Source organism: Lipophrys pholis (genome assembly GCF_963383615.2).
Source record: "Lipophrys pholis genome assembly, chromosome: 12".
In the NCBI taxonomy this organism is placed as follows: domain Eukaryota; kingdom Metazoa; phylum Chordata; class Actinopteri; order Blenniiformes; family Blenniidae; genus Lipophrys; species Lipophrys pholis.
The window spans coordinates 15,989,964-16,008,087 of NC_137641.1; the positions used below are offsets into that span (position 1 = coordinate 15,989,964).

The window sequence follows — 18,124 nt, forward strand, 5'->3', positions numbered from 1 at the left end:
TTGTATTAACCCTCTTTACTTATAGAAATGGAGGAACAGATCCCACAAAGTTGAAATACGATGATGTAAATAAATATGGTGTTGTCCTCCACCAATTGTCACCCTGTTCTGGGTCTCCCGTTCTTTCCACCCAAAAATGCCGTATGCTCCTCTAAGGAGCAGTGGAGTCGACTACACTGAAAAAAGAAAATAGTTCAATTGGTAACATCTAAATGAATGACGAATCAAATGAATTAATTTAAGTTTCAAGAACTTGATTCATTGCGTTGTTACAACTTGAACCCATTCAATTAAGTTGAGCTAACCATTTCCAACTATTGTCTCTAATCCTTACGAAGTTGTTTGTTAGTTTAGGAGAAGGTGTTAACCATCCGGTTATTATCCCCAAAGTGTTAAAAAAAACATGAGACCTCGGAAGAAAAAAAAAATCTATCTCACTTATCATCTCGTCATTATGAATGGAACAAAGCGAGGAAGAAAATTCCTCAGGACATGTTTGAATTTCACAACCAACCAGGATTCTGCCCTCATAATGGTTGCTTGCCTCCATGACAACACATTTGGAGCTGATGGTGAAATTTCTCCTAACCTGAAATGTAATAGAAGTATGATTAAATATGTAAAACATTTGATTTTCATCTGAACATTACTTATATAGCATGTATTGACTGAATGACCAGTAAATTGCTGTCTTACATCATTGGGAGCAAATTAGTACTCGATAACTTTCGAGACATGAAACATGTGGAAAAGAGCATTGAATAGCCAACCTTGCAATTGCCTGACAACCAATTATACCACTTGCTTCCAGACTTCAAAAAGTTCCTTAGATCTTTTGAGTTGATTAATAAAGTCCCTCACGAAAACAAGAGCTCAAGAATAACTGATTTACAAAAGACGGCAAGTACTTACAAAGTGGACTCCAAGACTTTAGGTCATTTTCTTGAGGTACAACCTTGATCAACCTGAACAGTTGTATCAGACTTCAGCAAATTCTGAGGATTCTTGAGAAATTCAATGAAATTGCTGGAGCCTCTGACCTGATATGATGAAAATGGAATCTGTTCATTAATCTTTGAGTGAGTGAAAATCTGTTCCAATTTTGGAGAAACACCTACAGGGTATTCCTGAGGAAACACATACAGGGTATACCTGAAGGCTTCCTGAAGAATGTTGAGGTTAAAAAACGTTGACCTTTGGGTGAGGCTGCATGTGCAATGTACATTACAAAGATATTCCTTCCAAGTATATATGGTGGCATTATCTTGGAGTCCATCCCTCACATAAAGACATTTCCTACATTCTGCAGTCGACACCAAGTGGAGGTATGTTGAATTTGTTTTGGGATGTCTTACCAATTCCGTAGTTTGACATTGAAAATGTCTGTATGTGCATGCAAATGTGGAAAATCTCTTCAATGTTTAGAGAACAGAGGCATGTCTTCCCTTGCTGTGATGCACATTTCTTACACTAACTGAAAGTGTGGTCTTTTCTAGCACTGGAGATATCTAAACCAGTTCATTTCATTTCCAGCAAAATCCTAATTAACTTTGCGTCCTTGGTATTTTTGTTGGCAATAGCACTGTTATTTGCTCGATGTTGCAAGACGATTAAACATGTAATTTTCATGAATGAGAAAAAGCAGCTCAATCTCCTCAATCTCCAAGCTCCAAGAAACGTACTATTGTAGATTTATGAATACATTGATTAAGAATCAGATCTAATTTCAGCAGTTCTTTTTTTTGGAAGTGCACCTTACAAACCTTGGTTCTTTAATACCACATTAAAGCGTCAGATTGAAAAAGCGTGCGTGATGCAATCAAAACCACCCTGTGAAAATATTACTGGGCAGAGAGCAATGCGCTGATCAGCAAATCTGTCACAGAGGCCGAGGTGCCTTGAAATGCACTTTCAGAGCCTGAGAAAAACCACTCATGCTTGAAAACACACAAATGTCATTGAGTGCAGGAGGTTGAGCATGTGAGAGAGGGCCGGATAAGTCAACACATCTCAGTTTTTATTAGGAAAATCTTGTGTTAACCGGCTTCCAGTGCGCGTCGTTTACAGCCGTCCTAAAAGATTTCTCAGCATGTGCTGCATTTCAATCCTTTTTTGAAAACTTTGTGAACCGTGGAGTCAACTGCCCGTCTCTCTTGGTGATGACGATGATGAGCTCAACCTCAAAATAGAAAAAAACAGAAGCTGTTGCGTTGTTTGTATTTTTTTTTATCAAAAGTGAATATAGTTACTTTCCAGGATCATGAGGTTGATTGCATTGCTGAGCAAGTTGCATGTCTTTCTTCTCTCCTGTTAGACACACTAAATGTCTCAATACTTACAAAGTGATGATGAGAGTCTAATTGGATGCTCCCGTTTGAACAAAGGTCCCTTATTAAACGTTGTGTTTCTTATGCTTTCAAAGTTGTGAATGCAAGTGTCATTTACTGTTTCACCTGAAACGGCTTGAGCGGGAAGTACAGGCTGCCGTACAGGCCGCCCCTTCAAAAAGAATCGCGGAAACCTCTTGTTAAACGCCCATGATAGGACAGGAGGAGTAAGTAAGTTTAGTGTTGGACAGTGCTGTTGTACCCATCTGACTCTGAGTCGGAAACAATTCACTGTGTGTTTAAAAACCAATCTTGCACTAAAACCCAGGACCAGACGACAGATGGCATTTGATGGCAGCTTTCTCTCTAGGAGAACCACCGAGCTGACGGAGCAGTTTTCTCAAATGCTCTTGTCACATCCCTCGTGCGAGTCCTAGGATTTTGCATTTTCGCCTTAAATAATTGAGTCGGTATTCTTGCCTTGGATTATCTCTGAAGCGCCAGCTTGCCCCTCTCAAGAAGGGAGTCCTCGGAGGAAGCCTCAGGCTGGGCATTACATCTGTCTCTGCACTTACCTGTGACAATGCTCCCCTGTGAAAGATAATTTGCCAGGGCAATGCTTATAGCAGCTGCATCATCTGTACACATAAGAAGTTAAGGTCCAAAAGCAAAAGAATGTGAAATCAGCAAACTGCTAGACCACCTGCTTATGTGTGTGCAGGCAAATCCACAAACATCTCACAGAGAATGTGACTTTAGATGGCAGCATTGACCTACCGTGAGGCAGAAAACCAGAACACCATCCATACCTGCCCAGACCAGGTCCAAGGGTGACACAATTAAGATCAGCAGGGTAGACTGAAGCAAGATGCTGAACAATCCTTCTTGGATTGTTGTTCTTCAACCTTATCTTCCACGCTGTGCAGCTCGTTTCCCAGGGGGGGAAAGAAAAGGGTGATTGCATGCCAAAACACTTTCTGCTCATTGGTCACTTAGATTTAACTTCCTTGCATGTTGGCAGGAGAGCTGCAGTGCCCGGTGTGTTAAAATTGATCATTTTGGCTCTGAAGAAACAAGCTGAATGGAACAATATGAATGACTGACACCAACACTCCTGTGCAGAGAAACACCCTTCCCAAATCTATTCAGTTTTTTTTTTTTTTTTTGGTAGTTTCAAGGAAACAATCACAAACCAATGTAATTCCATTCCATTGTCTTTTTGCTTTATGCAGTAACTCCAGGAGCTTTATTCAGGCTCCACATGATTACCTTACATGTAATCAGCACAAGTAGAGTATTGACTTCTTCCATTATAATTTATCAGCTTGAAGAATCATTATTCTGGGATTTTTCTCGCTGTAATGGATTTAAAGCACTGGGAGCTGGAACTGGACGTGTACACCCTGGAGACGTTGTCAATCCATCATTGGAATAATTCAAAGAGGCTGGCGATTAATCATTCACACATTCAAACCTATGGACAATTTAGTCAGCAATCAACTTAATCTATCATGCATATTTTTGCATTACAGGAGAAGGTGTCTTACCTTGACAAAACCTACTGTACGTACACTCAGGGGGAACATGCAACAACCACACAGAACAGCCATGAGCCCTGAATCCAACCGAGGGTTTTTGTGCTGTGTGGACCTGATGTTCCACCGTCCGATCTTCACACACGCTTTTGGTAATGCCGCAATTTCATCAGTGGGGAAGGTGTGCAAAGTGTGCGTTGCACATTGATCCAAGTGGGTATTAACGTCTTGTTCCTCTGGTGATCCACGCTAGGGAGCAACGCTATTTTGGTTTCGGTAATATGCAGTGTTTTAGCAGAGCAGGCTATCAGCTAACCTCCAACCCAGAGGGCCAGGGGATCACTCATTGTCTGGTCTCTACCTTTTGACCTGTGGGCTACCCTACCTGGAGGACAATACTCCAGCTTTCTTGGAGACACAACCTATCCCATCATGGCAAGGTAGAGATCCCATTGGGGGAGGCTGTGAGGTAAAAGTGCTTTTTATTATACTGCAAAGTCTCCCACTTGGTTTTTTATTTTAAACCAGAAAAGAAATGAAGTGGAACATGAAGAGACATTGTTTCAGTCTGCCATCCCAATGATCCCGGCCTCACAGAGATATGGAGCAATTAGATGAACAGTTGAATGCACATCTACATGCAGCCATATGTAAATGTGTCCGCAAATGTTCATACAGATGTGAATGCAGAGGCATATGCACATCCGCAGCGAGTAGTAGTGATACGAAATTGGCTTTGCAGTTCTCTGTCACAAAAGGAACATATGCTTGAATAATAGACATCCAAATACTATGTGATGCAGACAGAACACGGCCCGTATTGCCCAAAAGCTTTTGTTGCAGGTACATTAAAGTTACTAATTATTACATGAGGCAGCAAGGTTGCCAGTAGGCTACACATAGTGTGTGCAAGAGAGCCAAAATGATTATCATTTAATGAGGCATTTGTATTACATATCTAGGTCTCCTGCTTTCTTTGGAAGAATCATCGGCCTTCACATTCATGGAAATGTAACTTTGTTGTAGAACTTATAAAAAATACATAGTCTGCCACAGAACATGCAATTTGCTTCCATTTTATGTTACATCATTTTGGTCGATTTAATTTAGATAAGATAATATTATTCAATGTTGTGTATATAATGCTTAACTTTGGCAATGTGTTTGTCTGCAAAGTTCTCAACATTATCTATGCAATCAGTTAGACTGAGGCATGGTGGGAAATTAATTGTGAGGAAACAATGGATACAATACAGAGTGCCGCTCTTCTCCAGCACTTACCTTTGTTTGCTTTATGCCACTCAACAGATCAAACCGCACACTGTTCCCACATCACACTACTGACTAGTACTACTGGCATACTACAACATGCCATGCTTTGAAATTCTTTTTTGGTGTTACACTACACATAATGAATATTTTTAGTGTGATTTACTGAAGCTATCAAATAACTTCTGAAACTATGTTGCGTCAAATCGTAGTTATTCATCTCTCCCGTCCATACACCATTCCCCACCGGTAAACATTTGACAAAACGAAAAAGTTAAGCACAACTAAACCAATATAGGAATGGAATCAATTGCAGGATGAAATTGTTAACAACAAAAAGCATTAAATGGTATGAATCTGCTTTACTTTCATTAAGAGACATGATCCTGAGGGAGCTCGTCGTCCAAATGCCTCACGGGAAAAACCCATCCCACAGCCCATCAGGAGGCCGCACACAACAGTCGATGACTTCAAGTGGTCCTTCATGGTCTCAGATAATCCACTTTACTGTTTATGCACCTGCCAGTGTTATGGACAGTCACAGCCAGTCTGTCTGCATTTAGATCCAGCTTCGATATCTTTGCTTGTTACTGTATGTCTCTACTCCAGTTGTGTATACAGTTTCAGCCAAAGTCTTCGGGCCTTGTTTAGAACATTCTGGCGTGGTTTCGGAACCTGACATCCTCACATTCACTTGTTTGGGTCGTTCCCTTGGAAACTGTCAGGTGTGCTGGAAAGACAGTTCCTTTTGTCAATACCACAGGTGGCAGAGGAAAATATGTATTTCTAGCGAACTGAGTCTGACCTTGTTCACAGTTCTGTTAGCATCACCTTCTCATTTTACACAGGAAAAAGGACACACAGTTGTGATAAAGCTCCTCACAAAAACCAACATGTCTTGACACGCAGTACAATGTGTCATGAGACGGAACTGAGGCTCAGGCGCAGACAGCAAAACAGGAGACACAGAATTTGGTTCACTGATTTATTAGAACCAAAAAGAGCAGAGAAACCAAAAAACTACCAGAGCCCCTAGTGGGATGGTGGAGCAACTATAGGTAAGAAAAACTAAGGCAAAAACTAATACTAAGATTTAAACAGAAAACGATCAGAAAACTCCTGACGGAAAAAGCTACTGGAAAAGTAAATGCAACCAAGCAGACTCTGGGGGGCTAAACTAACCGCAAACGAATCGCAGCCAAAGAGGACGGACGGAGGAGTCTGGCACAGGAGTGGGGAGAGTCGGCTGATGAGTGGGAAGAGTAGAGGGGATCGTTGTTCCAGGCAGACGGGAATCCAGCGACGAGGAGGGTCAGAATGAGGTAGATTTCCGGTTTGGCGTCGGTTAGTGGTCAGCCGGTGTTTATGTAGAGGTGCAGGTGGGGAGGCCACTCCCCGCCGCAGCTGAAAGCAGTTGAGTTGATTGGAGGTGAGAGGTCAGGCCAATGAGGCCGGGAGGCCACCAGATGGTGCCAACGGACCAAATTAGGTTGAAGTGGAGGGCATGACAGTACCCCCCCTCCTACGTACGCCTCCAGGTGCACGACTGAAACGTTCAGGACGCCGCCGTTTGAGGTCCCTGATCAGGTCCGGACAAAGGATCTGACTGCGGGGGACCCAGCTCCTCTCTTCAGGCCCGTATCCCTCCCAGTCCACGAGAAACTGAAGGACATCCAGTAAGCGCCGAACCGAGTGAGTCATCCACCATCCTGGGGGGGGGGGGGGGGACTGGAGGAGCCAGGGGGGAGTTTCTGGCGGGCCTGACCTGTGAGACATGGAACGTAGGGTGGATTTTCAACGTTCGGGGAAGGGTGAGACGTACCGCCGTAGGACTGATGATTCGCTCCACTGGGAAGGGACCGATGAACCGGGGCGCCAGCTTCCTGGATTCAACCTTCAGAGGGAGGTCCTTGGCCCTCAGCCAGACTTGTTGACCCACAGTGTAGGTTGGGGCCAGGCGGCGACGGCGGTTGGCATGACGCTCCATCCTCCTGGTCGATTGTAGAAGGCTGAGCCTGGCCTTATCCCAGACCCTTTCGATCCGGCTGACGAATGTTTGCACGGAGGGAATGGCGATTTCTTGTTCCTGGGAGGGGAACAACGGTGGCTGGTAGCCGAGGGAGCACTGAAAAGGAGACATTCCCACAGAAGAGTTTATTTGAGAATTATGAGCATACTCGACCCAGGCAGTCGGGTTGGAGGCGACCAGACACCGGAGGTACGTTTCCAGGGACTGATTGGCCAGCTCCGCTTGTCCGTTAGACTGGGGGTGAAAGCCAGAGGTGAGACTGAGGGTGGCCCCTAGTGCAGTGCAGAAAGCCTTCCAAACTCCGGAGGTAAACTGTGGACCCCTGTCTGAGACAATGTCTGCTGGTATCCCATGCAACCGGAAAACGTGGGTTACCAAGAGGGATGCCGTCTCCTTGGCTGAGGGGAGTTTGGGAAGGGCGACGAAGTGTGCTGCCTTGGAAAAACGATCAACAATGGTGAGGATGGCTGTGTTACCTTCAGAGCAGGGTAGTCCAGTGACGAAATCAACTGCGATGTGGGACCACGGCCGAGAGGGCACAGGGAGTGGCTGGAGGAGGCCCGAGCTGGGCCGGGAAGGCGTCTTGCCCTGAGCGCAGGTGGGGCAAGCAGCGACAAAGTCTCGAGTGTCCCGTTCGAGAGAGGGCCACCAAAACCTCTGCCGAAGGATGGACACGGTCCGGGAGCCCCCAGGGTGGCAGGCGAAGCGGGAGGTATGGGCCCACTGGAGCACCTAGGTACGCACAGACTCAGGAACATAGAGAGCATTAGGTGGGCAGTTACCTGGGGTTGGCTGTCGGCTTTGCGCCTGGCGGATCTGATCCTCCACTTGCCAGGTTAGAGAGGCGACGAGGCGAGCAGGGGGAAGGATAGGTTTGGGGTCATTGGGGGGCTCATCGCAAGAGAACTGGCGAGACAGGGCGTCCGGCTTGATGTTACGGGAACCCGGGCGATATGTGAGGGTGAACTGGAAGCGACCAAAAAACAGTGTCCAGCGGGCCTGCCGAGAGTTCAGTCTTTTGGCTGAGCGGATGTACTCCAGGTTTTTGTGATCTGTCCAGACTATGAATGGGTGCTCCGCCCCCTCCAGCCAGTGACGCCACTCCTCGAGGGCAAGCTTGACCGCCAGTAGCTCCCGGTTCCCCACGTCATAATTCTGCTCTGCTGGAGTCAGGCGGCGAGAGAAGAAGGCACATGGGTGCAGCTTTTGGTCTGATGGGGTCCTCTGGGAGAGCACGGCCCCGACCCCGGAATCAGAAGCATCCACCTCGACTACGAGCTGAAGGTGAGGATCTGGCTGAACTAGGATCGGAGCAGAGGTGAATCGTACCTTGAGGGACTGGAATGCCTGCTCAGCCTTGGGGGTCCATTAGAATGGAATCGAGGTGGAGGTCAGGGCTGTGAGTGGGGCTGCCACCTTACTGTAATCACGGATGAAGCGGCAGTAAAAGTTGGCGAAGCCCAAAAATCGCTGCAACTGTTTCCGGGTCTCTGGCTGGGGCCACTCCGAGACAGCCGATAGCTTGGCCGGATCCATCATGATTCGTCCTGGGGAGATAACGAAACCCAAGAATGGCACAGTGGTGACGTGAAACTCACACTTCTCCGCTTTAACAAACAGACGGTTCTTCAAAAGGCGCTCTAGGACCAGGCGGACATGGCGGACGTGTTCCTCCTGGTTTCTGGAATAAATTAGGATATCGTCCATGTACACAAACACAAAGCGGTTGATCATATCTCTGAGCACGTCATTATTAAGATTCTGGAAGACGGCAGGGGCATTTGTGAGGCCAAAGGGCATCACTAAATACTCAAAGTGTCCTAGGTGGGTGTTAAAGGCTGTCTTCCACTCATCCCCCTCTCTTATTCTCACTAAGTGGTAAGCGTTCCTTAAGTCTAGTTTGGAGAACACTTTGGCCCCATGGAGGAGGGTGAAGGCTGATTTTATAAGCGGAAGAGAGTACTTGTTCTTCACCGTTATATCATTTAGGCCCCGAAAGTCAATACAGGGTCGCAGGGACCCGTCCTTCTTGCCCACAAAAAAGAAGCCAGCACCTATCGGGGAAGTGGAGGGCCGAATGATACCCGCTGCCAGGGCATCCCTAATGTATACCTCCATAGCGACCTGCTCGGGTTTAGTGAGGTTGTACAGACGACCAGAGGGCAAGGTGGCTCCGGGCAGGAGCTCGATGGCACAGTCGTAGGGCCGGTGGGGGGGCAAGGATAGGGCGTCCTCCTTACTGAAGACCGGAGCTAGGTCCCGGTAAACATCAGGAATGCCGAGCGGGTCCGGAGGCTGGGGCACCGGCTTGGGAATTACTGGAGCAGCGGATGAGGCGGAGCGGAGACAGTTGGCATGACACGCTGTGCTCCAGGACAGAATCTGGCTGCTGCGCCAATCAATGGTAGGATTGTATTTTACCAACCAGGGGTGCCCCAGTACCAGCTGTGGGCGTGAATTTTCAATTAAGTGAAAAGTTAATGTTTCCTGGTGCTTACCTGCCAACAGGAGGGTGACAGGAACTGCTCTCCGCCGGACCGTGGCCAGGGGAAGACCGTTAAGAGAGCGGGCCTCCATGGGAGAATCCAGTGAAACAGATGGGATGTGGAGCTGTCTGGCAAGGTCCAAGTCTAGAAAGTTCTCCTCGGCCCCGGAATCCACCAGCACAGGCACGGAGAGTGAGTGAGTTAGGTGGGTCAGTGTCGCTGGTAGCTGTAGCAGATGAGGGGAGGTTACAGCAGTCTGGCTCACTCGTAGACTCCCCGTCACGAGTGAGCCCTCTCTTTTGCTGGTCTCTTGGAACAGGAAGCAATGACGTGCCCGGTCCATCTGGTGTGAGCGCTCTCTGCGCCTCTCTCTCAAGCGGTTGTCAATCCGCTTGGTGGCGAGCTCATCCTTCAGAGCCTCGGACCGTCCCCTATAGAATAACCTCTGGAGGGCCGGATCGTTGAACCCACTGGTAGCTGCAAGGGCCTGGAACTCCACGGAGTATTCGGCGACACTGCGGGACCCCTGTCCCAGGGTCGAGAGGCGATCCCCAGCATCTCGTCCTCGAACTGGGTGATCAAAGACACGCCTCATGTCTGCGGTGAAGCGGGCGTAGGAGGTGCAGACACTTCCCTGTTTTTTCCACACAGCGACTCCCCAGTCCTGTGCAGACCCCCGTAGGAGGCTGATCAAGTCCGCGATTTTAGCCCTATCAGACGCGTAGGACGTCGGTTGCAGCTCGAAGACAAGTGAAACCTGAGTCAAGAAGGCCTCGCAAGAGCCGAAATCCCAAGCATAGCTCTCTGGAACCGGAACCGTGGGTTCGCGGACAGCTGTAGCGTGCACAGAGGGAGAGCTACTTGCTGTCTCTGGGATGTTCGTGACTGTGGATTGAAAACCCGAAGCGGCTAGGGGGGGTGCCAACGTGGACAGCTGACCCGTTAAGTGCGACATTTGACCAATTAGTGCATTAACGCTAGATACAAGACCTTTAAGGAGCTCATTATGCTGTCCTAGGATTGCCTTGTGGCCATCTACAGCTTGGTGAATGGCGGAGGCAGCGCCTGCCTCCGTTTTGCAGTCTGCTGAGCTCATTATGGCCAAACCGTATTGTCATGAGACGGAACTGAGGCTCAGGCGCAGACAGCAAAACAGGAGACACAGAATTTGGTTCACTGATTTATTCGAACCAACAAGAGTGGAGAAACCAAAAAAGAGCCCCTAGTGGGATGGTGGTGCAACTATAGGTAAGAAAAACTGCTAAGGCAAAAACTAATACTGAGATTTAAACAGAAAACGATCAGAAAACTCCTGACGGAAAAAGCTACTGGAAAAGTAAATGCAACTAAGCAGACTCTGGGGGGGCTAAACGAATCGCAGCCAAAGAGGACGGACGGAGGAGTCTGGCACAGGAGTGGGGAGAGTCGGCTGATGAGTGGGAAGAGTAGAGGGGATCGTTGTTCCAGGCAGACGGGAATCCAGCGACGAGGAGGGTCAGAATGAGGTAGGTTTATTGTTTGGCGTCGGTTAGTGGTCAGCCGGTGTTTATGTAGTGGTGCAGGTAGGCAGGCCACTCCCCGCCGCAGCTGAAAGCAGTTGAGTTGATTGGAGGTGAGAGGTCAGGCCAATGAGGCCGGGAGGCCACCAGATGGTGCCAACGGACCAAATTAGGTTGAAGTGGAGGGCATGACACAATGTTTATTTTACATTCAACCAAAGTGGATTTTCTTCACTGGATGATTGGAAGGTCGCCCACACTGAGCTGCCATTGTTGGTCTTTGTACCACGCGGTATCTCGACAGCTACTTCATTCGGTTCAATTAAGCTCTTGAGTGAACGAAACTTGCGTCATAATTGCGTCTATTTAGTCTTCAAATGCTGTTTTTCTTTCACTTACTAAAATTGGCTGGGCTCAGAGAGCACTTACTGAAACAGTTGACATCCCACTGACACCAAGAGTAACCTCTAGTGCTGGAAGATTGTGTTGCTTTTGCTTATTGCTTCAAGGTTGCAGTTGGAAGGAGTTTCAGCAAAGAAACTACTGAATCATTTTAAGTAATGACTCATTTTAGGAGTGTCATGACTCCCAGTCCATATTCTCCAGGGACTTGGTAGTTTTATATTTTTCACTTTAACTTTAATGACTACTATTACTAGGTTTCCTGAAACGATTCACTTGTAAAAGAAACAAAGTCCAATTTCTCACCAAAGACTTATGCATGAAATGTTGGGAATTTAATTAGTAAGGATACCGGACACGTTATGAAATTATGTTTGTTCCCAGTTTTATACAGTTGGATGATTTGTTGAAATTCACCTGTAAGGGCTGCTGCGTAAGTGTTGTTCAAAAAGTAGAATTTTAATCATTAATTCAATGATTTGTTTAAGTGTAACACATGAAACATGATGCAATTAACAGAAAGTAAATATTTTTGACTTGTATTATCTAAAGAATGTAAATTTGTATATCATGCGAGATTGTGACTAATTGCGCGGAACACACACCACTGAGCTAGTTCATTCGTTCATTCGTTCATTCACTGACAGTAAGAAAGCAGTTCGCAATCCCAATGTACTCAAAGTTATTGTTGTCAAACGGATCATCGTGAGGATTTTATGACCTGCATAGATTTAAGAAGCTCAACGAGGTATTCAGTTTTACCGTGTTTAATGTACATTTCTTTTGTTGGGAGAGATCTTGTATTGCTCTGTATCCGTGGACTGACATATATGTCTACAATTTGTTACGACAGTTCTCACGCCATGTTACGTGATGTGTTGTCTTCATTTCTTTTAGGCCTTTTGGAAAGAAAAGAATTTCTCCGGGGAAATCGTAGCAGGAGCCTCTACTGACTGTCCATTCTGTGTCACCTTTGACGCCACCAGCCCTCGAGGTAACGCTGCTCTGGTGGGCTTTATTGCCGGCCAACAGGCTTCTCACTGGGGTCCCAAAGAGGTAATGACTGACACAATTTATCGATCTATTTTATTATGGAATTTAGAGTCTGTGTTCTCAACTTGAATGCACCCCATACTTGGGAAATTAGTTCTTCTAAATGCGATTCATTATAACCCAATAAAATTGATCTTGCAGACAATTGGCAAATCTGCAAATAATTCTTCATAGCCGACCACTATCTTGAGCGGATTGTTATGAGAGCATTTAAATTGATAGAGAGAGACACTTTGCTTTGCAAGAAGAGGTACTGGTTGCTGGTACTGGTTGCTAGTGGGCACCTCAGCTCCTCCTGATCTTTAAAACAACCATGTCAAACTACACAGCTTAGTCATAACTGCAGCTACATTCATTGGTCCACGTTGAACAATGTTTTATTTGATCCCACCATAGAATGAATTACAGATTACAGCTGGACCTTAAGTATTGGATAGTGTTGTCCAGTTTACATGCATGTTCCGGATGATTCACACGAATCATGAAGACAATAGCTTCATAGTGTTCCTTACTGAAATGTTATTGCTCCAAGGCAGCATTATGAAAATTACATTCAAGACGGTGCACCACCTGAGCTCCTAAACAGCCTGAATATGGACTCAGAACAGTGGGGTGCTGCTTCCTGCTGCCGGGAACTCTTATGTCAGTGAGTAAAAGGGCTGTTGTTCAGTTTTACAGAAAAACAAAAGAAAACTATAGTATCTGTTCTGTTATTCCCAAGATTTTAGCGAAATTGTTACTTTGGTAAATCTGCACTACTTGCTTTGAGAATAAAATGTGAGAATAAAAGGTGAGGGTCAGCCTCATAGCTGAGACCTGTAGTGCAATTGAATTCCTTCAAATTGAGGGATTAGATTGTCTCACTTACATGGACCCTGAATGAAGTGATAAAATAGACATTTCTATGCAACACAATCATTAAGTTTAGGCCCTGTTTACATGACACTACACAAAGATGCCTTGTTTGTGCCTTTCATTTCGGAAGAGTTTTGCAATGTTTTGAAAACCATGTCTGTTTCCTTCAAAATGGCAGAAACACTACAGTTTTTATGTAGGGGTGGGTTTGTTTTTGTTATCTACACATGTGTAGCTAACTATAGACATTACATCAACAATGGAGAGTATGCAGAACTTTGTATGAACAGACAACCATGTTGGATTGCTATCACGAGTGACTTTCAACTCTAGAACGACCAAGTCCCAGAAGAATCTGGACTGGGAGCCATGACACTCTGGCACTGACACTCACTATAGTTATTGTCCATCTACTTGCACATGTGTAGAAGAACTATTTTCTACGGCTGTGGTGCACATGCGCAGTAGCAGTGTTTCTGCCGTTTACACAGAGATGGACTTGGAGCATTTTCAAAAAGCTTCCCATCGGGAGACGTTTTCAAAAAGTTGTGTTTTCAGTGGCTACGAGCGCCATTGCCGTGTAAACGGACACCCGAAATACTACAAAAGTTTTGTGTTTTCACTTGAAAAGATCATGTAAACGGAGCCTGACTCACTCTCCTTCTCGTCTCTCTCCTACACACTTCCAACATTGGGGAAGTGCACATCAAACCAATGCCACATTATCATTTAGGGTAATTTGACTACTAACATGGCATCACATAACCAATGATATTTGAAGATACCAAAGCTACTTGATCTTTGGTCATCATACTTAATTGTTAATAAATTTTTTTGTGGTTTTGAATGATTGCAGGATTGAGTGCCCTTTTTGCCTGTGCTGCCAGGGGTTACAGAAGCGTTAGAATCTGTTCTAACTGAGTATCTCTGCAGAAAGCTGCAAATCTCACAGATATTTTACACCCCTGCCTTATCCCTACGTTTCGTCTGAGTTGACATTTCATTAATTACCACTTATTTCCGAAGAATTAAAAGCACATCTTTTGTGTTGTTCTGGCTTGATCCTGCCTGCAAGATCCCATAGTCGCCGTCCTCCTGCTGGGCAAAGCTGCACAGGGAGCTAAATAATTAACTTCCACTGCTATTCCACTGCTAAAAAGAGGAAAAACATGGTGGAGCATGGACTTATAGGTTACAAGTTGGTGCGGTTTGTACAAGAAATGTGGACTATTAGTGAATAATTCACAATAATATGGCCTACAATATAGTACTCTAGTGTTGGTTAGCATTGCATATTCCTCTTGTAAAGCAATGGAAGGCCCTATAGAGCTCTGCTCTAAGCGGTGTATGGGAGACGTTCAGTTTCCTACTGCAAAGGGGAAACCTGAAGGCATAAAAGTGACATGAAGATAAAGAATCTTAGATAATTTTTGCAAACTCTGTCAACATGTTTTATGGTGATTTGTCCTTTTGTTCCTGAGGCCTCAGCTGCTTTGTGCATAACTCACCATGTGTACCATCATAACCGGGAGCTTGAGTTATTTAAATTGACTTTGCTACTTGTGTCCGGCCTGGATTGTTTTCTCAGATTTGCATCCATAATTCAGCAGCATGCTGTTGGAGTTTGGAGTAATGAGCAATGGAAGTACCAAGACCGGAGAGATACTTTTTGTTTTTCTGTTTGCAGACTGGAGAGAGAAGAAAAGCAGTGCTTTCCAGTCTGGTCAAATACCTTGGTCCTGAGGCTGCATCTTTCATCCACTATGAAGAGAAAGTAAGTACCTCAGTGGCAGGTGTGCAGTGTAATAATACAGTATATGTGGTTTAAGGCAGAATTTGACTGTGTCAAAAATTTATAGTCCAATTTCTTATCCTTTATTCCAAAGAGAAGACTTATTTTGTGCAGCAAAAGTCAGCATGTCTGTTGGCTCAGCTGAAAAGATTATGTTTGAACAGAAAGGTAGTTGATCTTATTTTAGGGAAATTCGATTTACCATGATAACAAACGTCCCATCCCAGAAAAGTAAAATTGTGTTAAAAAATGATTTAGAACAAGGTTGTCAAACACGTTTTAGTTCAGGGGCTACATACAGCTCGATTTCGTCTTGAGTGAACCAGGCTGGTAAAATAGTGCAACAATAACAGCGGGGCGCCAAGTATACATTTTGAAAATGTCGATATTTTCTCGAAACCAGACAAGTAAAACTAAAAAGTAGCGCAGTCTTAGCATAAAACCAGCCGCTAGTGGGTGCTGTTTGTTGTTTTTGCAATGAAACCACACAGACATGCACGCAGAGAACAACATGCTATAAACAACAATGGCCAGTATGTGGACATTTTAATGGACAGACGACAGAGTTGGATCGTTATTACAGGTGACTGTCAACTAAAAAAAACTATCAAGTCCCAGGAGAATATAGACTGAGGGGTCATGACACTCTGGAGGCAAACATTGTTGTTATTGTCCTCATATATGTGCAGAAGAACGATTTACTCTGGCCATGGTGCACATGTGCGGTAGCAGCGTTTCCGCTGTTTACACGGAGACAGAGTCGGAGCGTTTTTGAAAAGTTCCGCTGTGGGAATCATTTTCAAAAAGTTGCATTTTCAGTGCCGCCGAGCACAGTTGTCTGCAAAACAGCATTTTCACTTGAAACCAATGTCTTGTAAACGGGGCCTCAGTGTTGTGTTGTGTCTGCTACTCTTACAAAATGTGTTTTTGGGCCCACGGGCCGTATGTTAAACATCCGCTGGCATAGAACTGTGTATTTGACTGCAATTAGTAAAAATTAAACAAAAATAAATGCTCGGTTTAAAGAGGTATGAAAAATGTCATCAACATGTATGAAATTGAAGTGTTGACAGTCTTTGAAAGACTGTGTGAGCAACACAGTGCAGCATTTCCAGAAAAACCTGGCTATGAAATCTGGATGAAGAAACTTCATGTCATTCAAAAACAGGTTTCATAAATCATAGAATCCTAATAAAGGTTTGTGTCTAAGTAACATGGCCACACGCATATTAGATTGGCCGTGAGCCTCTGACCCAATTGGCATTGCACAAATTGTATCCCAAGCCTATTCCAAGTGAACTGTGGCAACATAGAATGCTCTTTGTGAATCATAATCTATATATATATATCCTGTGTATATAAGAGGAGTGTGACTATTCAGTTTATCCGAAGACATTGGAGAAAAAGGAAATGATGTCCATGATAGCACGGCAATCTTACACATTTGTGAATTGTTGGTGATCAATGACATTTTACCATGTGTAACCTTAAAGATACATTCTTTATAGTGGATTCATTGCAACACACTAGAGCACTGCTCTATTTTAAAATAATTAACTTTCTGCTCTCCCAGCCCGTCGAACAGTGGACTTTTACCTCCTAAGGACAAGATAACATTTTGGAGGAGACCCTCAACTAGTAAATGGCTGAAGCCCGACAGCAAACAATAAGACGTTTGACTTTTTCCTTTGACTCGGAGCCAAGAATTGAGCTTCAACTGATGAAAGATAATGCTGAGCATGACCCTCACCGGTTTACAATGTGACTGTCTTGGTTTGAGCATTTGTGATTACACTGTAACAAATTGCTGTAAAAATACGGCATTTTGTACAGTAAAATAGCTTCCTATGTAAATACAGTTTAATACTGCAAATTTGTATGGTTTTCAAGAAAAAAATTTTTTTACAGCAAGTTCCTGTACAATCCCACAGTAGATTACTGTATGTCTAGTTTAGCACAGAGTCAACAAAAAGCAACAAAGAAATAGGTGTCAAACATTATGTGATTTTATTCATCATTGATGGAAGAACCAGAAGAAGGACAAAGATTTTCTGCTCAGCAAAGAAGAGAACCACGTTGACTAAACACACTGCTCACCGTCATGCACCCTGCTCTGGTGGTTCACCTAACAAGGAAATTGTGATCTCTCTTATTAAAAAAAATTTTAAGATCAAAATAAGATAAACATGAGATTAGTTAGATAAGTTAAGTTGTGTCGGCCGTGAGTCGTGAGACTGAATGCTGATGTTTCCAGTCACTGTTAGCTCGTAGCATCGTCCACTATGGCTGCAGAATAAAAACAACTGTGGTTCTATTTTCTGATAAACAATAATACAAGTACCGCGTGTCGCTTTCTTTAATTCTCATAGCCAGGGAAATACATTTCTAGGCAACCAAATCCAACGAGATTCGGCTCGCTCTCTTTTTGAATGGAATCAAATGTGACTCTAAAGGCCTCTTCATACTCCATAAGAACAAGACGAAAGTTCGGCAGTGCGGGGTCCTGCCGAACAAAATGACGTCATTTGTTTGGGCTGTGCCAACCGCCCTGGCCGAACTATGCGGGTGCCGCACTGCCAAAACTTCTGCACTGCCGTGTGCTGCGCATGCGTGTTCCAGTTCGCTCATGACTATCAGTGATATTTTAATCATATTTGGCTCGTAACATCGCTACTGTACGAGCGCCGCAGCTCGTTAAAATGTCGGAGTGCAGGCTTTTACATGATGCATCTGAACGCATCACAAACAGCTGTCACCTCCTGCAGTTAATACCGGACCAACAACTCTCTCTTTTATTGCTGAAAAAGTTCAGACAAATGTATTTCTGAAAGCACTGGAGACCAGACATAACCTGTGCAGTTGAATAGTTTAAACGCC

At 44.8% G+C, this 18,124-nt stretch overlaps 1 protein-coding gene across 1 annotated transcript in view; it reads left to right on the forward strand.

Annotated features, from left to right (window-relative positions):
* Window positions 1-18,124, forward strand: part of LOC308118142 (putative flavin-containing monoamine oxidase A) — a 70,757-nt gene that overhangs the window by 31,249 nt on the left and 21,384 nt on the right. Inside the window, exons 9-10 of the mRNA XM_080477416.1 lie at window positions 12,445-12,603; window positions 15,143-15,229. Coding sequence (XP_080333542.1) covers window positions 12,445-12,603; window positions 15,143-15,229 — 246 coding nt within the window. The remainder of the gene's footprint in view (window positions 1-12,444; window positions 12,604-15,142; window positions 15,230-18,124) is intronic.